This window comes from Oncorhynchus nerka, linkage group LG22 (assembly GCF_034236695.1).
Source record: "Oncorhynchus nerka isolate Pitt River linkage group LG22, Oner_Uvic_2.0, whole genome shotgun sequence".
Classification (NCBI taxonomy): Eukaryota; Metazoa; Chordata; class Actinopteri; order Salmoniformes; family Salmonidae; genus Oncorhynchus; species Oncorhynchus nerka.
The window spans coordinates 31,471,468-31,498,830 of record NC_088417.1 but is presented as its reverse complement, the minus strand read 5'-3'; the positions used below and the strand labels follow the sequence as shown (position 1 = coordinate 31,498,830).

Here is a 27,363-nt window from a genome sequence, read left to right as displayed (position 1 = left end):
TTCTGAATCCCTTCATCTCTACACCACTATATCACTCCTCTTCACCTTTCTCTGCTGTCTCTCTCTCTCCAATTTTGTCTCTGTCTGTCTGACTCTTCCCTATTTCTCTCTCTCTCTGTTGTCCTTTACTACGGTTGTCCTATGGGCTTTGGTCAGAATATAGGGAATAGGGTCCCATTTGGAACGCACATCTTTCCATCATGCCCCTCTCTCGGCCCAGCCGTCCAAACCTCCAGACACTCGACCCTCCATTCCCAGTTTGTTAGGCATCATTAGGAGCTGTCAAAACACCCAGCCAGGAACCCGACAGGATCAATGTCTCTCTGTCTCTGTCTCTCTGTCGCTCTCCTTGCGTGAGTGGATGGGTTTTCCCATCAAGAGTGACCGTGCCATGGTGGGTGCAACTCGATGGAAAACACCCTCCATACTGTGGACATCATCTCCTGCGTGAATGTCTAGGTATGTCAGTGACAGGCCATTCCAGTTGGCTCTGCCCTGTACCTAATCAATGCAACTCCTGACCACCCACTCTCACTGGATCAGCTGGGCTCCTCGTTAAGAATTCTGAAATACTGTACTATGTTGATTTTTGCTGAGCGTTTCGATCACCCCTACTGCTTTAGATTGCTGCCGATCAGACCTTACTGCACACATGACATTCTGTTCTTCCAGGAAGGAACCAGAGAATGACTGGCATCACAATCAGATATTGGTATGTCAAAAGGCAGACTATGATTTTCCATCTGGGCTTCAGCCTTCACTTCACCATTCTGGCACCATTAGAGCTGTTGGATCCCTCCGCCTGTCTCATCTCTTCGTCATTTGACTCTCAGAGTCAGTCTGTAAACACGTGCAGAGACTCAGATACTCAAGATGTCACCCCCCCCCATCTCTCTCTATCTCTCTCTATCTCTCTCTCTCTCTCGGGCCTGTCTCTCTCTCTCTATCTGTCTGTCTCGCAATAGACTCTTAATACCTTTGGCTTGGAGACTGCGGTGCACAACAAATACGTACAAAATGTATTTTGAGACAAGCTTTTGTTAATTTCAACTATTTAGTCAATGAAAGGCGTACATAATGACACTGAAGCCGTTTAGAACGAGGTATGAGGATGTTCCCTTTGTTGTCTGTTTCCATTAGCGTGTGACAATCAAGTCGTTGGTAACGACACTGAGATTAATGGAGCATTAGATGATATTATGGGAGGCAGGCGGGACACATGTTAGTGTTTTACAGATCGAGCCGTGTGCTTTAAAACCCATGCATCTTTCATTTGATGGATTAGCTGTGGGTTTGGAGCTCTGTGAGGAAGATGGATTGTTCTAGAATGTTCTAGAGTGTAAAACATGAGGAAACGTCTGGGCCGTTCTGGTTTGATGATGCTATTGGATTTGATCACTTGTACGTGTATTTCTTTATAACTGGCAGTGGAAAGTGGATGGAGTGTTTGCTTCCATGGTGGTAGAGCACGCGCCCTCCTCTCTTTTACACCAAGCCTATTACATTTGGAACTTGTAACAGTAGCTTCTGTGTCCCCACTCACTGTAGACTTGAATCTGAGATTTCAGATCTGTACTTTCAGTTTTGACTCATTCTTTCTAACCAAGTACCCCAACCTATTAACTTTCATCATTTTTTCTAATTGTAACTTCCATCTGATTGGGTGATTTATGTGGCTGGTTGAGTGTTTGATAGAAAGCCAGACCCACCACATGTCAGCTGTAGAGGTCAAGGTCACTTCTCTCTGTGTGTCTTATGATGTGATCAGACCTAGCTCATGCCAGTCTGGAGAGTGATCCACACACAGCCTCAGATCACCCTACATCACAGAAACCGCATTACCATATAGATCTCAAGGCTCACTGAAAGCGTTCCCTATCATCGGTAATCTTAAACGCCTAGAATGGTTTCAGGCCTCTTGAACACTCTTTCCCATCTTGTTTGTATAATATCTGGTTGCTTTCCTCTCCCCAAAGCGTGTTCCGAGCTCCGTGCTTCAGTGTCCCGTCCGCGCGGCGTTACGAGAGCGGGAGGTGCGGTGGTGAATGTGCGCGGTGTTGCCTGTCCCTGTGCGGCGCTCCAGGCGACCTCTCTTTGGGGTTTCCCAGGCCACTTATGGAGATGAGAGGTGACATGTGAAAGTGATGTTTTCCTGGCGGGAGAATTTCTGAAGAAAACACTAAACAATCTCAGAGAGGGAGAGAGACACGATAACTGTCATTGTATACACACACACACACACACCTCATGACAGAAATAGCAACCCGCAGAGCATGCTGACTCTCACACACTGTGAAACCTGGATTCAGACTCAACTTGAACAGCTGAAATGCTGAGGTGGGTCTGCTCCGATAGAACCATTACACTCTGAGAAAACCTATCTAACATTAAGACTCTGTGGATGGGGAGGAGGAGGGTAAGACAAATGAACTGAAAGCCGTCTTTCCCAGGACAGACTCCAACACAGACTATCTGGCAGGTCCAACTCCTCCCTGGAATTATCATGATAATGACCTGCAATTTTCCATTTTCTCATAATACCTGTTAATTGCACTCCCAGGTTAAGCAGGGTTAAGGAAATAAAAGAGGACATTTTAGCCCGAGTTTCTCTGCGTAGGTTTTTATTAGTTGTAATCACAAGTGATTTAATAAAACCAGTGCAGAGGCATGCAACAGGTCACCCAGAGAGGATGGAATGATCTACTGCTCTGTATTATAATGTAGGAGTACCACAGTGAATGATCTACTGCTCTGTATTATAATGTAGGAGTACCACAGTGAATGATCTACTGCTCTGTATTATAATGTAGGAGTACCACAGTGAATGATCTACTGCTCTGTATTATAATGTAGGAGTACCACAGTGAATGATCTCCTGCTCTGTATTATAATGTAGGAGTACCACAGTGAATGATCTACTGCTCTGTATTATAATGTAGGAGTACCACTGAATGATCTACTGCTCTGTATTATAATGTAGGAGTACCACAGTGAATGATCTACTGCTCTGTATTATAATGTAGGAGTACCACAGTGAATGATCTACTGCTCTGTATTATAATGTAGGAGTACCACAGTGAATGATCTACTGCTCTGTATTATAATGTAGGAGTACCACAGTGAATGATCTCCTGCTCTGTATTATAATGTAGGAGTACCACAGTGAATGATCTACTGCTCTGTATTATAATGTAGGAGTACCACAGTGAATGATCTACTGCTCTGTATTATAATGTAGGAGTACCACAGTGAATGATCTACTGCTCTGTATTATAATGTAGGAGTACCACAGTGAATGATCTACTGCTCTGTATTATAATGTAGTGAATGATACCACTGTATTATATGATCTCCAGTGAATGATCTCTGTATTATAATGTAGGAGTACCACAGTGAATGATCTCCTGCTCTGTATTATAATGTAGGAGTACCACAGTGAATGATCTACTGCTCTGTATTATAATGTAGGAGTACCACAGTGAATGATCTACTGCTCTGTATTATAATGTAGGAGTACCACAGTGAATGATCTCCTGCTCTGTATTATAATGTAGGAGTACCACAGTGAATGATCTCCTGCTCTGTATTATAATGTAGGAGTACCACAGTGAATGATCTACTGCTCTGTATTATAATGTAGGAGTACCACAGTGAATGATCTCCTGCTCTGTATTATAATGTAGGAGTACCACAGTGAATGATCTACTGCTCTGTATTATAATGTAGGAGTACCACAGTGAATTACAAACTTAGTTTCTCAATCATGACCACATACATTCATTACTGTATTACCTGAGTATCACTTTACTTTCTTTCATTCATTTAGTTTTTCAGACGATGCGTTGTATTTCCTCTCTGGGATTAAGTATGCAAGGCCTCATAAATGCTCAGTTGGCTCTGTTTCTGAATGGTCCTATATGTAATGGGGGTGATATGCCATCCGTCTGACGTAAGGCTGAATGGCACACTTTTAGAGATATGATTGGAGGTAATTGCATTTTAATGTCCAGGAGGCCTTGTTTCCATTGTGATTCTATTTTCCACAGTCAACATCTGGTGAGAGCAAAATGCTAGCATGTGGTTTCCACTACATTTGTATTTATATCCTAAATACTTCAGTCAACATGGTGGCAGGTAGCGGACTTGCCGAGCCAAAGTGAGAGTTTATTGTCGCCGTTACAATTTGCTGTTAAGTGACATCATGTCAAAACACGTTCTCGCCCACTGGCCCGAACACTCACATTTGTTTTTTCTTGTCTCGTTCAATTTGCAGGGAAAAATAATATTTGTTGAATGCCACAGGCTCAGACAATGTTATGAGTGGTCGTTACGGACTGAGGGATGTGTGTGTGAAATGGAGACGCCTGCTTGTTTTTGCTGGCAGGTTGAGGGGGTAAGAGGATCCCCTCTGGTTCTCCGCTATGACCAGGCCACACACCCAGACTCCTGAAGCCCCATCCACACCACCAGTCCTGTTGTTCCAGCCAGAGCCCCAATCCCAGCTCTAGATACCAGACCGCTGAAGAACCAGCCAGCAGATCCTATGGCCCTGGCCCCAGCCCTTATTCCCAATCCCCAATCGTATACCCTAGATGCCATGAAGCCCCAGCCAGGCAGGGTTAGGGCTGGATAAGATGACTTCTGTCCTCTGTTTCTCCACCATGGCCAGGCCAGACACCCAGCCCCAGTGTGCTGTGCTAAGGTCTGAAGCCTCTCCTGCTGCTTCTCCTACTGCTGCTATAACTGTCCAGGCCCCCCAGCACCTATACTTAATCCCCAATAATTATTTACCCCCCTGAAGGCCCAGCCAGCCATCCAGCCCTATGTCTGCAACTGCAGTAATTGTCCTGGCCCCTACCTCAGTCTCTCTGCCCTGGGCCACAGCCACCAGCCTCCTGAAACGTAAGCCAGCCAGTAGGCTCTGGTCCTGACTGACGTGTGTTGAGCAGAGGGCTGAGGTCTCTCCTACTGCAGCAGTAACTGTCCTGGCCCCTACCTCAGTCTCTCTGCCCTGGGCCACAGCCACCAGCCCCCTGAAACCTAAGCCAGCCAGTAGGCTCTGGTCCTGACTGACGTGTGTTGAGCAGAGGGCTGAGGTCTCTCCTACTGCAGCAGTAACTGTCCTGGCCCCTACCTCAGTCTCTCTGCCCTGGGCCACAGCCACCAGCCCCCTGAAACGTAAGCCAGCCAGTAGGCTCTGGTCCTGACTGACGTGTGTTGAGCAGAGGGCTGAGGTCTCTCCTACTGCAGCAGTAACTGTCCTGGCCCCTACCTCAGTCTCTCTGCCCTGGGCCACAGCCACCAGCCCCCTGAAACCTAAGCCAGCCAGTAGGCTCTGGTCCTGACTGACGTGTGTTGAGCAGAGGGCTGAGGTCTCTCCTACTGCAGCAGTAACTGTCCTGGCCCCTGCCCCACTCTATCGTGGCTCCAGCGCATGTTGAAAGGCCCTGGAAGATATCGCTTGCCTCTCGTTCGCGCTCAGAAATGCACGCTCGCCTCCTATATACCGTGAGGCAATCCAGATTGTCCCCGACCCCCCCCAAGCCCCGCTTTCTTTCCTCTTTCTCAAAGTTGAGTGAATATGTAAAGTGTGAGCCATTTGTCATCACGTACTTAATACGGCAACCTTGTCTCGCTCTGCATGTGTTTTTTATACGGCCGTTCACAGAGCCTCGGAGAGAGAATATAACTAACAGTCTGATATGGATGAATATTTCTCCAATTCTCATCACACCGCGGAGATTAAGCTATTCAGTTTTGGCCGGGCCTACAATAACGATCAGAAACATTTTATGTGTTCAAAATATAGTAATAGTGGTCGGAGCAGAGGTTCCCATATGGAGCTGATCAGGGGGAGAGCAGAGGATCACCTTACTTACTGATGAGTAATTGACCTAAAAGCACTGCTGATTCCACCAGGACGATTCCACATCGCTAACTTCTCCAACATATCATTTTTCGGAGAGAGGCTCGCTCGCTTCTTATAAGTAATGCCTATTTTTAGACCTCCGCCCCGAGTCGGAAGACTCTTAGGGAGGTGAGGGGCGAAAAGCGAAACAAAATACACACACAGAGACACTTCCTTATGTTTCCCTCCTCTTGGGCTAACTAAGCTATCTATTTGGTGAGAATGACGAGGTTTAGCCAGTCACTTGATGGTTAAGTGGTGGCCCTTCTACTTACTAGTGTAGCTCATTCATCAGGCTTTGTGATTGTCCAACATCAATCAGAACCCTTAAGTCCTCCTGCCTGTCTAGTCGTATCCCAAATGGCACCCTACTCCCTATATAGTGCACTACATTTAACCAGATGCCATAGGGTCCTGGTCGAAGGTAGTGCACTATATAGGGAATATGGTGCCATTTGGGATGCAGCCTAGGCCTATGTCTGTCTGACTGTTAGTCAGTCTTTGGCTGGCCTGCGTTCAGGTAACCCCCGGGCACCACCGTTTCCCTGGCTCGAGTTAAACTCTCCTTGGCAACTCTCCCAAATGGCTTCCATGTGCCAGCTAGTGCTGATGGGTCTGTGTTAACGAACAGAGCAGCCATCCTCAGGTTAGCAGCTTCAGGAGAGGCCCCATGCAGGCTAGTGAATCTTTCCCTACTGTATGTGTTTGTGGGTGTGCGCTTGTATGCACCCGTCCCCAGTGTTTGAAGCCAGAGCTTCTTTTGGTTCAGGGCTGTTTATGTATTTGCTCATTAGGAGCTATGCGTCAGTGCTGTCGATGAGAGTTAACCACAGGGCATCAGCAGAACAGGGAGGCTGGGGAGGTAGGGTTAAGGTGACCATTGGGTTACAACATTTATCCCAAAACTCCTCTGTACCATGGAGGGGCCTCTACCTCTCCTAGTACTTCCAAAGCAGGTCAGGTCTGTTAGCCTGCTTACAGAACAGCTCCATTTGGCCTAGGAAATAGGGAATGAAGTGTACCAGCCTCTCCATGTGGCGCACAGCTTGTTGAGGCCCTGGAACGATGTAGCGAGGACGTGTGGACTGCAACGGGAGAGGGAAAAATTTGAGGGGTGGGAGGTAAGGAGGGGGATGTGTGGACTGCTGTGGGAGAGGGAAAATTTGAGGGTTGGGAGGTAAGGAGGGGGGATGTGTGGACTGCCGTGGGAGGCCGTGTAGACTGCCGTGGGAGGGGGGGAGGTAAGGAGGCAGGACGTGTGGACTGCCGTTGTGGAGGGGCGGGAGGTAAGGAGGGAGGCCGTGTGGACTGCTGTGGGAGGCCGTGTAGACTGCCGTGGGAGGGGTGGGAGGTAAGGAGGCAGGACGTGTGAACTGCTGTGGGAGGGTGGGAGGTAAGGAGGCAGGACGTGTGAACTGCTGTGGGAGGTAAGGAGGGAGGACGTGTGGACTGCTGTGGGAGGTAAGGAGGGAGGACGTGTGGACTGCTGTGGGAGGTAAGGAGGGAGGACGTGTGGACTGCTGTGGGAGGTAAGCAGGGAGGACGTGTGGACTGCTGTGGGAGGGGTGGGAGATAAGGAGGGTGGACGTGTGGACTGCTGTGGGAGGGGTGGGAGATGAGGAGGGAGGACGTGTGGACTGCTGTGGGAGGTAAGGAGGGGGACGTGTGGACTGCTGTGGAGGGTGGACGTGTGGACTGCTGTGGGAGGGGTGGAGATGAGGAGGAGGGCGTGACTGCTGTGGGAGGTAAGGAGGGGGACGTGTAGACTGGGGTGGGAGATGAGGAGGGAGGACGTGTGGACTGCTGTGGGAGGACGTGTGGACTGCTGTGGGAGGTAAGGAGGGAGGACGTGTGGACTGCTGTGGGAGGACGTGTGGACTGCTGTGGGAGGTAAGGAGGGAGGGCGTGGACTGCTGTGGGAGGTAAGGAGGGGGGACGTGTAGACTGCTGTGGGAGGTAAGGAGGGGGGACTTGTGGACTACTGTGGGAGGTAAGGAGGGAGGGGTGGGAGGTAAGGAGGGAGGACGTTGTGGACTGCTGTGGAAGAGGGAAAAGTTGGTCATTAACTTTCAAACGATCAGAGAGCGGGTCAAATTGATTACTATACGTGAAGTGCTCATTAGCTCAGTTCAACAGCTCGGTGTTAGTTGATGTAAACAAGTCGTCACTAATGTCTCCCTCCTGCAGAGGACCTATCCCCCAGTCTCTATTTTTATCTCTTACTCTCTCTCCCTCTTCCCTCCCTCCCTCCCTCCCCTCACCCTCTTTCCTCCCCTCCTAATGGGCCTCACCTTGCTGGCCCCTGTTGGGTGGTTGCTTGGCTGTCTAACCCCCCCCCAGTAGTCTGTCTGATAACTTGGCTGAAGACTACAATACTCTTATCAAGGAGAGCTCGTTTTCCTACCGTGTCTCAGCAGAGTTCACAATGAGGTGAACCAGGAATCATATGCATTCCTCCCTCCTTATCGATGAAACCTAATAAAAACATCCACCACAGTCCCCCAGCCAACAACACACTGACAAAAACATCCATCACAGTTCCCCAGCCAACAACACACTGACAAAAACATCCATCACAGTCACCCAGTCAACAACACACTGACCAAATCATCCATCACAGTTCCCCAGCCAACAACACACTGACAAAAACATCCATCACAGGCCCCCAGCCAACAACACACTGACAAAAACATCCATCACAGGCCCCCAGCCAACAACACACTGACAAAAACATACATCACAGGCCCCCAGCCAACAACACACTAACAAAAACATCCATCACAGGCCCCTAGCCAACAACACACTGACAAAAACATCCATCACAGTTCCCCAGCTAACAACACACTGACAAAAACATCCATCACAGGCCCCCAGCCAACAACACACTGACAAAAACATCCATCACAGTTCCCCAGCCAACAACACACTGACAAAAACATCCATCACAGTTCCCCAGCCAACAACACACTGACAAAAACATCCATCACAGTTCCCCAGCCAACAACACACTGACAAAAACATCCATAACAGTCCTGTCCCCAGCCAACAACACACTGACAAAAACATCCATCACAGTCCTGTCCCCTAGCCAACAACACACTGACAAAAACATCCATCACGGTCCCCCAGCCAACAACACACTGACAAAAACATCCATCACAGTCCTGTCCCCCAGCCAACAACACACTGACAAAAACATCCATCACAGTCCTGTCCCCCAGCCAACAACACACTGACAAAAACATCCATCACAGTCCCCCAGCCAACAACACACTGACAAAAACATCCGTCACAGTCCCCCAGCCAACAACACAGTGACAAAATCATCCATCACAGTTCCCCAGCCAACAACACACTGACAAAAACATCCGTCACAGTCCCCCAGCCAACAACACACTGACAAAAACATCCGTCACAGTCCCCCAGCCAACAACACACTGACCAAATCATCCATCACAGTCCCCCAGCCAACAACACACTGACAAAACATCAATCACAGTCCCCCAACCAACAACACACTGACAAAAACATCCGTCACAGTCCCCCAGCCAACAACACACTGACAAAAACATCCATCACAGTCCCCCAGCTAACAACACACTGACCAAATCATCCATCACAGTTCCCCAGCCAACAACACACTGACCAAATCATCCATCACAGGCCCCCAGCCAACAACACACTGACAAAAACATCCATCACAGGCCCCCAGCCAACAACACACTGACAAAAACATCCATCACAGTCCCCCAGCCAACAACACACTGACAAAAACATCCATAACAGTCCTGTCCCCCAGCCAACAACACACTGACAAAAACATCCATCACAGTCCCCCAGCCAACAACACACTGACAAAAACATCCATCACAGGCCCCCAGCCAACAACACACTGACAAAAACATCCATCACAGGCCCCCAGCCAACAACACACTGACAAAAACATCCATCACAGTTCCCCAGCCAACAACACACTGACAAAAACATCCATCACAGTCCCCCAGCCAACAACACACTGACAAAAACATCCATAACAGTCCTGTCCCCCAGCCAACAACACACTGACAAAAACATCCATCACAGGCCCCCAGCCAACAACACACTGACAAAAACATCCATCACAGTCACCCAGTCAACAACACACTGACCAAATCATCCATCACAGTCCCCCAGCCAACAACACACTGACAAAAACATCCATCACAGGCCCCCAGCCAACAACACACTGACAAAAACATCCATCACAGGCCCCCAGCCAACAACACACTGACAAAAACATCCATCACAGGCCCCCAGCCAACAACACACTGACAAAAACATCCATCACAGGCCCCCAGCCAACAACACACTGACAAAAACATCCGTCACAGTCCCCCAGCCAACAACACACTGACAAAAACATCCATCACAGTCCCCCAGCCAACAACACACTGACAAAAACATCCATCACAGTCCCCCAGCTAACAACACACTGACCAAATCATCCATCACAGGCCCCCAGCCAACAACACACTGACAAAAACATCCATCACAGGCCCCCAGCCAACAACACACTGACAAAAACATCCATCACAGGCCCCCAGCCAACAACACACTGACAAAAACATCCATCACAGTCCCCCAGCCAACAACACACTGACAAAAACATCCATAACAGTCCTGTCCCCCAGCCAACAACACACTGACAAAAACATCCATCACAGGCCCCCAGCCAACAACACACTGACAAAAACATCCGTCACAGTCCCCACAGCCAACATCACACTGACAAAAACAAAATCATCCATCACAGGCCCCCAGCCAACAACACACTGACAAAAACATCCATCACAGTCCCCCAGCCAACAACACACTGACCAAATCATCCATCACAGGCCCCAGCCAACAACACACTGACAAAAACATCCATCACAGGCCCCCAGCCAACAACACACTGACAAAAACATCCATCACAGGCCCCCAGCCAACAACACACTGACAAAAACATCCATCACAGTCCCCCCAGCCAACAACACACTGACAAAAACATCCATCACAGGCCCCCAGCCAACAACACACTGACAAAAACATCCATAGCCAACAGTCCTCACAGTCCCCAGCCAACAACACACTGACAAAAACATCCATAACAGTCCTGTCCCCCAGCCAACAACACACTGACAAAAACATCCATCACAGTTCCCCAGCCAACAACACACTGACAAAAACATCCATCACAGGCCCCCAGCCAACAACACACTGACAAAAACATCCATCACAGTCCCCCAGCCAACAACACACTGACAAAAACATCCATCACAGGCCCCCAGCCAACAACACACTGACAAAAACATCCATCACAGTCCCCCAGCTAACAACACACTGACAAAAACATCCCAACTGGATGAGAAGCAGAGAGCTGCCACCCTCCGCCCCCTGCGGTCTGGACACTGCTCTGAGAAATGACACAGACCTGTATCTCTCTCTGTCTCTCTCTCTGTTTGCTTTGTCTCTCTGCCCTCTCTCTGTCTGGTGCCCCCTCCCTCCTCATCTCTCTCCCTCCCTCTCCTATTATATCATGTTTCAGCTGTTTATAGTCTCTGTAAGGGGTTAGCTGTGACCTTGACACCAGGGTTTGACAGTGTTCTGCCCTCTCCACCCCTCCTCTGATTTCCTTCTACCAAAACCTCTCTGGTTACCATAATTGGACAAACTATTTGATGAAATGGAAAAGCTGTGAAGATCTCTGACCTGAGGAGCGTCTTATCCCCGTGTTAAAGGAAGGGCCTCTGCTCTTTCCATCTAGACCAGCCGCCATCTCGTCTTCTTAACTCAACGTCACATAGAGGAAAGGCCCTTGAGAAAAGTATTATTGGGGGAGAAAACCATTTAGGAGGGAACAGGTTGAGAAAATGGTCAGGGTGACGTTGTAATTTAGTGGAAGAAACCAGTGATCTCTCTGCGCTTCTTGTCAGCCATGACACTCCCGCCTGTTGGACCTATGGAAGTACTATATTTAGGTAGGTCGCCCAAGAAAAATGAAACAGAAGGACGTTTGGTTGGCCACCGCCTCGTCATTGACGTCTCTGAGTGCCCCTGGCTAGGCCCTAGTAGCAGTTGGTTAGAACAACATGGCAGTTCGTTGGACAGTTTGAAACGAAGCACAGTCCACACACCGTGGAGAAAAACGAGCCTCTTCTTTCACAGAAACAATAACAGTCTTGAAGATGATGTGAATAACAGGTAGAGACGAGAGGAGCGAGGGATGACTCCTTTCTAGTTCGTAACTATGTGCCTAGACGACACGTCTACGGAGCCGTTACCCGTCTGGCGCTGTCCGGTCGGATAGGCTGGCGGTGATGACACTCAATGCTTTGGCCGGGAATCGAAAAAGGTTTCGTCGTCTCGCTGTGTGCCAGCGTCCGTCCACCATCCAGCACTCTGCCGATAAGTCGCTTGTGGAAGGGCGGGGCGGGTTGGCTGTTGGCACACCCTGGACCCATTGTTTCTGGCTGGCTGAAGAGAGGGAGAGAGAGAAGCCCTGGTAAACGCATCACTGGCTGCACTGAAACCTCATCCCTTCTGTCCTCTATATCCTGTCTGTCTCTCCCCCTGCCCTCTGTGTCCTGGTCTCAGCTATGGGGCAGTAAAGATGACAGTGAAAACACAGGGTGTCTGGAGAGAGAGAGAGGGCGAGGGAGACTGTGTCTGGATGTCTGCTGAGGCTACAGGGCTGAAGGTTAACTATCTGCTAGGGCCTCACTTCTCCTTCAGACAGACATGGTCCCGGGATGGATGTCTATGCCGGGTAAGGTTTGGACTGTACTGTGCAGCCTGTGCTGTGGCGTTCATGTCAACCAGTAAGGGGATTCACCCCAGTGGTTGATTGAAGTGGGGTTCGGATTGGAAATCATAGAGAGGTGTAGCAGGTTGGAAGAGATGGTTGACCAGAAAATGTCTGTTGGATGTTCATGATGGAATCTCTGGATATTGGTACACGTGTAACACCATATGATGGCCTCCCGAGTGGCGCAGTGGTCTAAGGCACTGCATCTCAGGGCCAGCTGTGCCACTGGAGACTCTGGGTACGAGTCCAGGCTCTGACACAGCCGGCCGCGACCGGGAGACCTATGGGTAGGCGCAGCGTCGTCTGGGTTAGGGGAGTGTTTGGCCGGCAGGGATGTCCTTGTCCCATCGCGCTCTAGTGACACCTCTAGTGACGCCTGTGGCGAGCCGGGCACGGTGCATGCTGACACGGTCGCCAGGTGTACGGTGTTTCCTCCGACACGTTGGTGCGGCTGGCTTCCGGGTTGGGCATTGTGTCAAGAAGCAGTGCGGCTTGGTTGGGTTGTGTTTCGGAGGACACACGGCTCTCGACCTTCTCCTCTCCCGAGTCCGTACGGGAGTTGCAGCGATGAGACAGTTGGATACCACAGAATTGGGGAGAAATGGGGGTAAAAAAATAAAATATATCAAGAACAACAAAAAAGAAACCGTCATATGATACTTCATCTATTGACCTGTTCCTTGTGTGTCTGTGACGCAGGGAGCTACAATAAAGCGTGATGAGCACACAGGAGCCATCCTTATCGCCAGGATCATGAGAGGTGGAGCAGCAGACAGAAGTGGTTAGTTATATTTGTCTCTCTCTCTCTCTCTCTCCCTCTCTCTCCTCTCTCTCTCCCCATCCACCCACTCTCTCTCTCCCCACCCTCCTCCCCACCTCCTCTCTCCACTCTCTCTCTCTCTCTCTCTCTCTCTCTCTCCACCCACCTACTCTCTCCATCCTCTCGCACTCTCTCTCTCCACCCACCTACTCTCTCCATCCTCTCGCGCTCTCTCTCCACCCACCCACTCTCTCTCTCTCTCTCCACCACCCACCCTCTCTCTCTCTCTCCTCTTTCTCTCTCTCTCTCTTTCTCTCTCTCCATCCACTTTCTCTCTCCCCACCCTCTCTCCTCTCTCCACCTCTCTCTCTCTCTCTCCACCCTCTCTCTCTCTCTCCACCCTCTCTCGCTCTCTCCACCCACCCACTCTCACCACCCTCTCTCTCGCTCTCTCCACCCACCCACTCTCTCGCTCTCCACTCTCTCTCTCTCTCCACCCGCTGTCTCTCAACCCTCTCTCTCTCTCTCTGTTGTAAAGTGTATTGCTGCATACGTGCCCAATAATCACTAATACCAGCATGAAGAAGAGCCAGGTGCTGCTGGAGAGCAGAGAACAACCCCCCCGCTCAAGCAATACAACCTCACGCATTCATTATACTCATTTTAAAATGCAGTGGACACTTATTGTTTAGTCTGATATTAACTTCCAAAGGATTTCTATTAGTAGGTCTGTATTTTCTATTGTGTATCTATAGCTGTGTTTGTGTGCACTCTGTACAGTGTGTGTTATGTCTCTGTGTCTTCTCTATTTTGCTCTCCTCTCTCTTTCGTCCTCCCTCTCTCTCTTCCTCCCTCTCTCTCCCCTGTCTTGTCCCTGTCCCAGGTCTGATCCATGTAGGCGACGTGCTGAGGGAAGTGAACGGGGTTCCTGTGGATGACAAGAAGCCAGATGAAATCATCCACATTCTGGTGTGTGTGCGTGTCTGTCTGTGTGTGTTTTAGTCCATGCTTGTGTGTGTATGTTATCATTGACCTGCTGTTTATAGTTGTGTTTTGGTGCCGGGGCCCCGCGGCTATAGAGATTTACAGTCTTGTTTGTAGTGGCAGGACTCTCTCCTCCTAACTCATCCTCACTGGGCGGCCATGTCCCTATGATTCATCTGTGTTGACAGCTAAGCTAAACTCTGGCTGTACCAGCAGGCCCAGGAGCAGCCTCTGTTTGGGGTATGTTGGGCCACAAAGTCCCCCTGGAAGAGACAGGCAGGGAGGGGTCCCTGTAGGGGGCTTTGTAGTCGCTCCAAACACACACACACACACCGCCACAGTCCTCAGATCAGCTCTGGGTAGAGATGGAGAGGAAAGAGAAAGATGGTTTGGAATTGGTAGACTGGGACCTGTTAAAAGCAGTGGTTGCTTTAGGACCAGAATCCTCTTGGCAGCTCTCCTATTCCCTCCGCTCCGTTCCCCCAGCAGTCATCCTCTCCTCTTCGCTCCGCTCCCCCAGCAGTCATCCTCTCCTCTTCGCTCCGTTCCCCCAGCAGTCATCCTCTCCTCTTCCCTCCGCTCCCCCAGCAGTCATCCTCTCCTCTTCCCTCCGCTCCCCCAGCAGTCATCCTCTCTTCCTCCGCTCCCAGCAGTCATCCTCTCCTTCCTCCGCCTCCCCAGCAGTCATCCTCTCCTCTTCCCTCCGCTCCCCAGCAGTCATCCTCTCCTCTTCCTCCGCTCCCCCAGCAGTCATCCTCTCCTCTTCCCTCCGCTCCCCCAGCAGTCATCCTCTTCGCTCCGCTCCCCCAGCAGTCATCCTCTCCTCTTCCTTCCGCCCCAGCAGTCATCCTCTCCTTCCCTCCGCCTCCCCAGCAGTCATCCTCTTCCCTCCGTTCCCCAGCAGTCCCTCCTCCCCTCCGCTCCTCAGCAGTCATCCTCTTCCTCCGCAGCAGTCATCCTCTCCTTCCCTCCGCTCCCAGCAGTCATCCTCTTAGCCCCGCTCAGCAGTCATCCTCTCTCCTCCCTCCGCTCCCCAGCAGTCATCCTCTTCCCTCCGCTCCCTCATCCTCCGCTCCGCTCCCAGCAGTCATCCTCTCCTCTTCCTTCCGCTCCCCAGCAGTCATCCTCTCCTCTTCCCCTCCGCTCCCCCAGCAGTCATCCTCTTCCCTCCGTTCCCAGCAGTCATCCTCCTCTCTTCCCTCCGCTCCTCAGCAGTCATCCTCTTCCCTCCGCTCCCAGCAGTCATCCTCTCCTCTTCCCTCCGCCCCCAGCAGTCATCCTCTTCGCTCCGCTCCCAGCAGTCATCCTCCGCTTCCCTCCGCAGCAGTCATCCTCTCCTCTTCCCTCCGCTCCCAGCAGTCATCCTCTCCTCTTCCCTCCGCCTCCCCAGCAGTCATCCTCTCCTCTTCCCTCCGCTCCCCAGCAGTCATCCTTCGCCCCGCTCCCCAGCAGTCATCCTCTCCTCTTCCTCCGCTCCCCCAGCAGTCATCCTCTCCTCTTCCCTCCGCTCCCCCAGCAGTCATCCTCTTCGCTCCGCTCCCCCAGCAGTCATCCTCTCCTCTTCCCTCCGCTCCCTCAGCAGTCATCCTCTCCTAATTGTTGAAAAGTAAACTGTTCCTCAGGTTTAAGCCTTCTCATTGGATGAGGCTTATTGGGTTTTGAGTTATTTACAATGAAACTTAATTACCCCCCCTCTCCCTCCCTCTCTATCTATCTCTTTCTCTCTATATCACTCTCTTTCTCTCCCGCTCTTCTCTCTCTCTCTCTCTCTCTCTCTCCTCTCTCTTTCCCTCTCTCGGTTGTCTGTGTTTCAGTCCCAGTCCCAAGGGGCCATTACGTTTAAGTTAATACCAGCCATCAAAGAGGAGACGCCAAGCAAGGAGCCGAAGGTAAGGTCCTGCTGCTGTCCTGCCGTATTCATTATGCTGATCGGGTTTCACTGCTCACTGCCTCTAGTGCTGGGCCCCATATTCACAAAGACTTTCAGAGTATCTCAGAGTGTTGATCAAGGATCAGGTCCCCCATCTTATTCATTATGATTTGAAAGACAAAACTGATCTTAGATCAGTGTTGGGGACCTACTCTGAGAATGTAGTTTAGCAAACTACCAATTACTTCACACTGAAAGAAGTTAAGCTACGCTAAATCAACCCCTAAGAAAATTGAATTCATTTAACTCGCATGACTTTGAAAAATGATTTCACGACATCCAAACTACTTAATGAAAAACATACCATATGTAGTTAGTTCATTACTCCTCAACACTGTCAGCAAGCTACATGTAGTTAGTTAACTACTCCCCAACACTGTCAGCAAGCTACATGTAGTTAGTTCACTACTCCCCAACACTGTCAGCAAGCTACATGTAGTTAGTTCACTACTCCCCAACACTGTCAGCCATCTACATGTAGTTAGAGACCATGGTGCTTGCCTCACGGAGCTGTGAGGGGAACGGCACCTCAGTACCTCCAGGCTCTGATCAGGCCCTACACCCAAACAAGGGCACTGCGTTCATCCACCTCTGGCCTGCTCGCCTCCCTACCACTGAGGAAGTACAGTTCCCGCCTCAGCCCAGTCAAAAATGTTCGCTGCTCTGGCCCCCAATGGTGGAACAAACTCCCTCACGACGCCAGGACAGCGGAGTCAATCACCACCTTCCGGAGACACCTGAAACCCCACCTCTTTAAGGAATACCTAAGATAGGATAAAGTAATCCTTCTTACCCCCCTTAAAAGATTTAGATGCACTATTGTAAAGTGGCTGTTCCACTGGATATCATAAGGTGAATGCACCAATTTGTAAGTCGCTCTGGATAAGAGCGTCTGCTAAATGACTTAAATGTAAATGTAGTTAGTTCACTACTCCTCAACACTGTCAGCCATCTACATGTAGTTAGTTCACTACTCCTCAACACTGTCAGCAAGCTACATGTAGTTAGTTCACTATTCCCCAACACTGTCAGCCGTTTACATGTAGTTAGTTCACTACTCCCCAACACTGTCAGCCGTTTACATGTAGTTAGTCACTACTCCCCAACACTGTCAGCCATCTACATGTAGTTAGTTCACTACTCCTCAACACTGTCATCAAGCTACATGTACAGTGCCTTGCGTAAGTATTCGGCCCCCTTGAACTTTGCGACCTTTTGCCACATTTCAGGCTTCAAACATAAAGATATAAAACTGTATTTTTTTGTGAAGAATCAACAACAAGTGGGACACAATCATGAAGTGGAACGACATTTATTGGATATTTCAAACTTTTTTAACAAGTCAAAAACTGAAAAATTGGGCGTGCAAAATTATTCAGCCCCCTTAAGTTAATACTCTGTAGCGCCACCTTATGCTGCGATTACAGCTGTAAGTCGCTTGGGGTATGTCTCTATCAGTTTTGCACATCGAGAGACTGAATTTTTTTCCCATTCCTCCTTGCAAAACAGCTCGAGCTCAGTGAGGTTGGATGGAGAGCATTTGTGAACAGCAGTTTTCAGTTCTTTCCACAGATTCTCGATTGGATTCAGGTCTGGACTTTGACTTGGCCATTCTAACACCTGGATATGTTTATTTTTGAACCATTCCATTGTAGATTTTGCTTTATGCTTTGGATCATTGTCTTGTTGGAAGACAAATCTCCGTCCCAGTCTCAGGTCTTTTGCAGACTCCATCAGGTTTTCTTCCAGAATGGTCCTGTATTTGGCTCCATCCAACTTCCCATCAATTTTAACCATCTTCCCTGTTCCCGCTGAAGAAAAGCAGGCCCAAACCATGATGCTGCCACCACCATGTTTGACAGTGGGGATGGTGTGTTCAGGTGATGAGCTGTGTTGCTTTTTTACGCCAAACATAACGTTTTGCATTGTTGCCAAAAAGTTCAATTTTGGTTTCATCTGACCAGAGCACCTTCTTCCACATGTTTGGTGTGTCTCCCAGGTGGCTTGTGGCAAACTTTAAACAACACTTTTATGGATATCTTTAAGAAATGGCTTTCTTCTTTGCCACTCTTCCATAAAGGCCAGATTTGTGCAATATACGACTGATTGTTGTCCTATGGACAGAGTCTCCCCACCTCAGCTGTAGATCTCTGCAGTTCATCCAGAGTGATCATGGGCCTCTTGGCTGCATCTCTGATCAGTCTTCTCCTTGTATGAGCTGAAAGTTTAGAGGGACGTCCAGGTCTTGGTAGATTTGCAGTGGTCTGATACTCCTTCCATTTCAATATTATCGCTTGCACAGTGCTCCTTGGGATGTTTAAAGCTTGGGAAATCTTTTTGTATCCAAATCCGGCTTTAAACTTCTTCACAACAGTATCTCGGACCTGCCTGGTGTGTTCCTTGTTCTTCATGATGCTCTCTGCGCTTTTAACGGACCTCTGAGACTATCACAGTGCAGGTGCATTTATACGGAGACTTGATTACACACAGGTGGATCGTATTTCTCATCATTAGTCATTTAGGTCAACATTGGATCATTCAGAGATCCTCACTGAACTTCTGGAGAGAGTTTGCTGCACTGAAAGTAAAGGGGCTGAATAATTTTGCACGCCCAATTTTTCAGTTTTTGATTTGTTAAAAAAGTTTGAAATATCCAATAAATGCCGTTCCACTTCATGATTGTGTCCCACTTGTTGTTGATTCTTCACAAAAAAATAAAGTTTTATATCTTTGTTTGAAGCCTGAAATGTGGCAAAAGGTCGAAAGTTCAAGGGGGCCGAATACTTTTGCAAGGCACTGTAGTTAGTTCACTACTCCCCAACACTGTCAGCCGTTTACATGTAGTTAGATCACTACTCCCCAACACTGTCAGCCGTTTACATGTAGTTAGATCACTACTCCCCAACACTGTCAGCCATCTACATGTAGTTAGATTACTACTCCCCAACACTGTCAGCCATTTACATGTAGTTAGTTCACTACTCCTCAACACTGTCAGCCATCTACATGTAGTTAGTTCACTACTCCTCAACACTGTCAGCAAGCTACATGTAGTTAGTTCACTACTCCCCAACACTGTCAGCCGTTTACATGTAGTTAGATCACTACTCCCCAACACTGTCAGCCATCTACATGTAGTTAGTTCACTGCTCCCCAACACTGTCAGCCATCTACATGTAGTTAGTTCACTACTCCCCAACACTGTCAGCCATCTACATGTAGTTAGATCACTACTCCCCAACACTGTCAGCCATCTACATGTAGTTAGTTCACTGCTCCCCAACACTGTCAGCCATCTACATGTAGTTAGTTCACTGCTCCCCAACACTGTCAGCCATCTACATGTAGTTAGTTCACTACTCCCCAACACTGTCAGCCATCTACATGTAGTTAGATTACTACTCCCCAACACTGTCAGCCATCTACATGTAGTTAGTTCACTACTCCCCAACACTGTCAGCCATCTACATGTAGTTAGTTCACTACTCCCCAACACTGTCAGCCATCTACATGTAGTTAGATCACTACTCCCCAACACTGTCAGCCATCTACATGTAGTTAGTTCACTACTCCCCAACACTGTCAGCCATCTACATGTAGTTAGATCACTACTCCCCAATACTGTCAGCCATCTACATGTAGTTAGTTCACTACTCCCCAACACTGTCAGCCATCTACATGTAGTTAGTTCACTGCTCCCCAACACTGTCAGCCATCTACATGTAGTTAGTTCACTAATCCCCAACACTGTCAGCACTCCTACTCTTTATCAATATGGTTCCTGGAGTCGACACATTCCTCATCAACTCAATGGGAAATCTACTGTATATAGGCAGAGTAATGGCTAGGTTGAATGGGAGGGTTTGATAGGATCTTGTGGGTACTATTGTACAATCTATGTTTGATTCCAGTTCCTCCTGTATGAGTGTGTATCTGACAGGGTCGAGCTGCCCACAGTAACACTCATGTATGTGTTGGTCTGAGTGTGAATGTGAGATTTGTGTTTGTTTTGTAGGTTTATGTGTACTGTAAATGTAGTTGCTTGTAACGTTAGGTGGCTGTTTTAACTGAAAATCCTCCCGTCTGGCTGTATCCTGTATTCTCCAACTCATAGTTGTGATGTATGGTCGTTCATAGACATTTATCAATTACAGAGGAGGCTTGGGGAAGTATGTCCCCTAGCTGAGCCTCAGGTCAAAAGACAAGCTGGAACACCATTTGTCAGAACACAGGGTGCATGTGGGTGGGTTGTTCTCTCTGTCATAGTTTAATGGTTTTAATATGGTCATTTCAGATATCAATCTGAACCTGTGTATCGTTGCCAGAACTTCAGACTCCCCTCTGAGAAGAGCTAGTTTACTCTCTTTCCTTGGCTATAATAAATACATTGAAGTGCGGGCTAATTGGGTACACATGTGTAAAACTGTAGAGAGAGAAAGAAAGATGGACCAGAGGAGAGTAGAGGGAGAGCGAAGCAGGAGCTTTCAGCAAGGATGTATTGGTTTATACTGCTGTTAGGCTGTAGAGCCAGAAAGTGTGTTTCCTCCTTGCTCAGACCCAAACAAAGTGTCCCCATCTGATACATAATTTCACCACATGGCAACGTAGCCCTCCTTAAATCACCCTGACACATACAGAGACGTTACCCCCCTGTCTCTGTCTGTCTGGTCTCCTGTCTCTGTCTGTCTGGTCTCCTGTCTCTGTCTGTCTGGTCTCCTGTCTCTGTCTGTCTGGTCTCCTGTCTGTCTCCTGTCTCTGTCTGTCTCCTGTCTGTCTCCTGTCTCTGTCTGTCTCCTGTCTGTCTCCTGTCTGTCTCCTGTCTGTCTGTCTCCTGTCTCTGTCTGTCTCCTGTCTGTCTCCTGTCTCTGTCTGTCTCCTGTCTCTGTCTGTCTCCTGTCTGTCTGTCTGTCTGTCTCTCTGTCTGTCTCTGCCTGTCTCTCTGTCTGTCTCTGCCTGTCTCTCTGTCTGTCTGTCTGTCTCTGTCTGTCTCTGTCTGTCTGTCTGTCTGTCTGTCTGTCTGTCTGTCTGTCTGTCTGTCTGTCTGTCTGTCTGTCTGTCTCTGTCTGTCTGTCTCTGTCTGTCTGTACGTACGTGTACATACATACATACATACATACATACATACATACACACACACACACACACACACACACACACACACACATACATACATACATACATACATACATACATACATACATGTTCACCAGTGGCTAAGGACTGGTAATTTACTGTGACTGCTTTAGCGTCTTGGAGTGAGGATGTAGTGAGTTGTTTTCCCTATAAAGGGAAAGTTGTCCAAGTCTCCGCTCCTTTCTCTCTCCCAGGTCTTACTTCTGTTGATGACGCGCTGTGTCCCTCCGCTGACTGCCAAGATAAATTAGCCCATCTCTGCAAAATATGTTTCCCTCTTCAGTAGGGAAAGATTACCGAAGTTAATTTGGACCTGCGAATCAGCCCAGATCACAAAGCAGAACGAAGTAGGAGTCACATTTAGAGTCTGTGACTCAGGAGATGTTAAACTCTCGCCACGCTCAAAGACAGCTGACAGACTTTAGTATGTGGGGGTGTTCCTCCTCCATTCCCTACAGTGCAATACTTTTCACCAGAGCCCTATCGGTCCTGGTCAAACTAGTGCACTATGTCGGGAATATGGTGCCATTTGGGACGCAGGCCATGTTGATGGAATAACCCAGAGAGACTAGAGCCAATGGCTTCAGGCAGGTAATAGACAAACTCCTGATTGTGTTGACCTTTCCTGGCCAATCACATTAAGCAACAGTGAAGTGCGTCTGATCTGGTTCCGAAGCCGGGCAGGTTTAGATCGCCGTAGCGACGGCCTACCTTGATGTTGCCACGGTGACTAGTGGGGAGAGGAGACAAAAGGTAATGTGAAGAAACCGCTGTCGTCCTTTTGATAACTTCTCTCTCTTTCTCTCTCAACCTCCCATCTCTCTCCAGATGTTTGTGAAGACACTGTTTGACTACGACCCAGCGGAGGACAAAGCCATCCCGTGTAAGGAGGCGGGCCTGGCCTTCAAGAGGGGAGATATCCTTCAGATCATGAGCCAGGATGATGCCAACTGGTGGCAGGCTAAACAAGATGGCCATGCCAACCCTCGCGCAGGCCTCATCCCCTCCAAACAGTTCCAGGAGAGGTGAGTGAGCTACCCATGGACCAAACATCAACCCACATAACTGACCCCTGTCCTCCTGTCCCCCCTACCCCCTGTCCTCCTGTCCCCCCTACCCCCTGTCCCCCTACCTCCTGTCCCCCTGTCCTCCTCCTGTCCCCCTACCCCCTGTCCCCCTACCTCCTGTCCCCCCTGTCCTCCTGTCCCCCTACCCCCTGTCCTCATCTCCCCTGTCCTCCTCTCCCTACCTGTCTATGTACCTGTCTGTCTGCCACCCCATTACAAGCCCCGTCTATGTACCTGTCTGTCTGCCACCCCCATTACAAGCCCCGTCTATGTACCTGTCTGTCTGCCACCCCCATTACAAGCCCCGTCTATGTACCTGTCTGTCTGCCACCCCCATTACAATACCTGTCTATATACCTGTCTGTCTGCCACCCCCATTACAAGACCTGTCTATATACACTACCGTTCAGAAGTTTGAGGTCACTTAGAAATGTCCTTGTTTTGAAAGAAAAGCAATTTCTTAACACCAGACTCAACGTCAACAGTGAAGATGCTGACCTGCTAGGCAGAGTTCCTCTGTCCAGTGTCTGTGTGCTTTTTCCCATCTTAATCTTTACTTTTTATTGGCCAGTCTGAGATATGGCTTTTCTTTGCAACTCTGCCTAGAAGGCCAGCATCCCGGAGTCGCCTCTTCACTGTTGATGTTGAGACTGGTGTTTTCCGGGTACTTTTTAATGAAGCTGCCAGTTGAGGACTTGTGAGGCATCTGTTTCTCAAACTAGACACTCAAATGTACTTGTCCTCTTGCTCAGTTGTGCACCGGGGCCTCCCACTCCTTTTTCTAATCTGGTTAGCGCCAGTTTGCGCTGTTCTGTGAAGGGACTAGTACACAGCGTTGTACGAGATGTTCATGTTTCTTGGCAATTTCTCGCATGGAATAGCCTTAATTTCTCAGAAACAAGAATGGACCGACGAGTTTCAGAAGAAAGTACTTTGTTTCTGGCCATTTTGAGCCTGTAATCGAACCCACAAATGCTGATGCTCCAGATACTCAACTAGTCTGAAGAAGTCCAGTTTTATTGGTTCTTTAATCAGGACAACAGTTTTTAGCTGTGCGAACATAATTGCAAAAGGGTTTTATAATTATCAATTAGCCTTTTAAAATGATAAACTTGGATTAGCTAACACAACATGCTGTTGGAACACAGGAGTGATGGCTGCTGATAATGGGCTTCTGTACGCCTATGTAGATATTCCATTAAAAATCTGCGGTTTCCAGCGACAACAGTCTTTTACAACATTAACAATGTCTACACTGTATTTCTGATCAATTTAATGTTATTATAATGGGCATTTCTTTAAAGAACAAGGACATTTCAAAGTGACCCCAAACTTTTGAACGGTAGTGTTACCTGTCTGTCTGCCACCCCCATTACAAGCCCTGTCCAGGCTTGGAGTGTTTCACTGCCGTCACAATGAAAGGAATGACTATTTCTTTCTCTTTCCTTTTCCCCCCCTCTCCTCCCTCCCTCCTTCTACCCGCCTCCCCTCTTGCCTGGCGCTGCCAAAATACTTTGGATTTCCGTGCGCGTCTGGCCCAAAATGAGTCATGACAGAAAATGATAGCACTTTGGAAGGGGAGTGGATGGAAAATCACACATCAGTGGCAAGCACAGATGGCTGCTGATGTGCATCACTGGGCTGGAGGACTGGGCTGGAGGACTGGGCTGGAGGACTGGGGCAGTTTCTTGGCTCCGTCTGAACATCAACGAGTGCAGAGAAAAAAAAATTGCCCCCCCCAAAAATCTAAATCCTTCACATTTATTCCTGCCACTCTTTTTCTCTATCTTTCTCCCTCTCGCTCCTCTTCTTTCATTTTTTTTACCCTAAAGAATGAACGTGATGGATATTTAAGGATGTTTCTAGGTATTATACCAGAAAGGGTTTATTAATCCCAGTGGGACTGTGAAAGCTGATGGTTTTATTGGGATTCTTCTCTCTTCTCTCCTCGCTGACTCTCTCTCCTCTCCTCGCTGACTCTCTCTCCTCTCCTCGCTTTCTCTCTCTTCTCTCTCATCGCTGTATCTCGCCTCTCTCTCTCCTCGCTGTCTCTCTCCTCGCTGTCTCTCTCCTCGCTGTCTCTCTCCTCGCTGTCTCTCTCCTCGCTGTCTCTCTCTCCTCTCATCGCTGTCTCTCTCTCCTCTCATCGCTGTCTCTCTCTCCTCTCATCGCTGTCTCTCTCTCCTCTCATCGCTGTCTCTCTCTCTCCTCTCTCTCTCCTCTCCTCGCTGTCTCTCCTCTCCTCTCCTCGCTGTCTCTCCTCTCCTCGCTGTCTCTCTCTTCCTCGCTGTCTCTCCTCTCCTCGCTGTCTCTCTCTTCCTCGCTGTCTCTCTCTCCTCACTGTTTCTGTCTCTCCTCTCCGTCTGTCTCCACTGACTCTCTCTCCTTGTTGTCTCTCTCTCCTTTCCTCTCCTCTCTCGCTCTCCTCTCCTCTCTTTTCCTCCCTCTTTCGTCTTCTATCCTCTCTCTCCCTCCTTTCCTATCCTCTCTCTCCTCTCTCTTTCCTCTCCTACCCCCCTCTCTCTCTGTCTCTCCTCCCAATTTTGTCTCCTATCCTGTCTCTCTCTCCTTTCCTCTCCTATCCTCTCTCCTCTCCTATCCTCTCTCTCCTCCTCCCTCTTTCCTCTCCTATCCTCTCTCTCCTCCTCCCGCTTTCCTCTCCGGTCCTCTCTCTTTTCTCCCGATTTCATCTCCTATCCTGTCTCTCTCACCTCTACTCCCTCTTTCCTCTCATATCCTCTCTCTCCTCCTCCCTCTTTCCTCCTCGTATACTCTCTTTCCTCTCGTATACTCTCTTTCCTCTCGTATACTCTCTTTCCTCTCGTATACTCTCTTTCCTCTCGTATACTCTCTTTCCTCTCGTATACTCTCTTTCCTCTCCTATACTCTCTTTCCTCTCCTATACTCTCTTCCCTCTCCTCTCTCACCTCTACTCCCTCTTTCCTCTCCTATACTCTCTTTCCTCTCCTATACTCTTTCCTCTCTCCTCTCTCTCCTCCCGCTTTCCTCTTCTATCTTCTTTCTTTCCTATCCTGTCTCTCTCTCCTCCCACTTTCCTCTCTTCCTCTTTTTTCTCCAGGAGGTTTGCTCTGCGTCGTCCCGCCGCCGGTGTTCTTCAGCCCCAGAAGATCTCCAACAGAAGATCATGTAAGAATGTATCACAGCCTCACACACTCGCAGCCTCACACACTCGCAGCCTCACACACTCACAGCCTCACACACTCACAGCCTCACAGCCACACACTCACAGCCTCACACCCACAGCCCCAGAGCCAGGCCTCCTGAAAGGAAGTCCGTGGGGAAGGGTATCGGGAGACTACCAACCTCTAGGCTCATGTAAACCCTATCTGATTGATTAACCATCAGGCACAATTCCTACACTCTGAAACGCTCGAAGGCTGCCGTACTGGTGCTCGTCTCGGCAAATGTCTGGTCCCCCCCCCCCTCCTGGTGTTGATGGGGTTGGATATGTGGGGATGCCCTCTGGTTGGATATGTGGGGCTGCCCTCTGGTTGGATATGTGGGGCTGCCCTCTGGTTGGATATGTGTGGCTGCCCTCTGGTTGGATATGTGGGGCTGCCTACCTCTCCCTATCCACTATAAATGCTGCTCTGCAAGGTTGAATAAATAATGAATGATAGGACGTAGGCTGTATGTGAGGATGTGATAGGGCATCAATCTCAGAGCTGTAGATGAACCTCCTGCTAGCCTACCACCACTCTGGTTTACACATATTAATGTTTTACTGTGTGTGAACAAGACTGCACCACACACACACACTGAACTCACAACACAGACTGATAGTCAGAGAGGGCTGAGTTGGGAAACAAGTGGCTTGAGCAGACAAAGGGAGAGGGACAGACAGATTGAGAGAGAGGGACAGACAGATTGAGAGAGAGGGACAGACAGATTGAGAGAGAGGGACAGACAGATTGAGAGAGAGGGACAGACAGATTGAGAGAGAGGGACAGACAGATTGAGAGAGAGGGAGAGACTGATTGAGAGAGAGGGAGAGACTGATTGAGAGAGAGGGAGAGACTGATTGAGAGAGAGGGAGAGACTGATTGAGAGAGAGGGACAGACGGATTGAGAGAGAGGGACAGACGGATTGAGAGAGAGGGACAGACAGATTGAGAGAGAGGGACAGACAGATTGAGAGAGAGGGACAGAGAGATACGGGGACGGAGAGAGTGATACGGGGACGGAGAGAGAGATACGGGGGGACGGAGAGAGAGAGACGGGGGGACGAGAGAGAGAGAGATGGGGGACGGAGAGAGAGAGACGGGGACGGAGAGCGAGAGAGACGGGGGACGGAGAGCGAGAGAGACGGGGACGGAGAGAGAGAGAGACGGGGGACGGAGAGAGAGAGAGACGGGGGACGGAGAGAGAGAGAGACGGGGACGGGAGAGGAGGACGAGAGAGAGAGAGAGACGGTGGACGGAGAGAGAGAGACGAGACGGGGGACGGAGAGAGAGAGAGAGACGGGGGACGGAGAGAGAGAGAGAGACGGTGGGACAGAGAGAGAGAGACGGTGGGACGGAGAGAGACGGTGGGACGGAGATAGAGAGAGAGAGACGGTGGGACGGAGAGAGAGAGAGAGACGGGGACGGGACGGACGAGAGAGAGAGACGGTGGGACGGAGAGAGAGAGAGAGAGACGGGGGACAGAGAGAGACGAGAGAGAGAGAGAGAGTGAGGGGGACGGAGAGAGAGAGAGAGACGGGGGACGGAGAGAGAGAGAGAGACGGGGGACGGA

General features: G+C 49.4%; 1 protein-coding gene across 3 annotated transcripts in view; it reads left to right on the top strand.

The window, feature by feature from the left end:
• The window catches only part of LOC115125332 (MAGUK p55 subfamily member 7-like), a 313,135-nt gene that overhangs the window by 176,100 nt on the left and 109,672 nt on the right, over nucleotides 1-27,363 (top strand). For 2 of the 3 annotated variants that reach the window (XM_065007126.1, XM_065007127.1), the window contains 5 exons: nucleotides 13,434-13,515; nucleotides 14,378-14,463; nucleotides 16,293-16,367; nucleotides 22,370-22,566; nucleotides 25,688-25,755. In XM_065007126.1, coding sequence (XP_064863198.1) covers nucleotides 13,434-13,515; nucleotides 14,378-14,463; nucleotides 16,293-16,367; nucleotides 22,370-22,566; nucleotides 25,688-25,755 — 508 coding nt within the window. The remainder of the gene's footprint in view (nucleotides 1-13,433; nucleotides 13,516-14,377; nucleotides 14,464-16,292; nucleotides 16,368-22,369; nucleotides 22,567-25,687; nucleotides 25,756-27,363) is intronic. The other variant, XM_065007128.1, reaches the window with a different exon arrangement.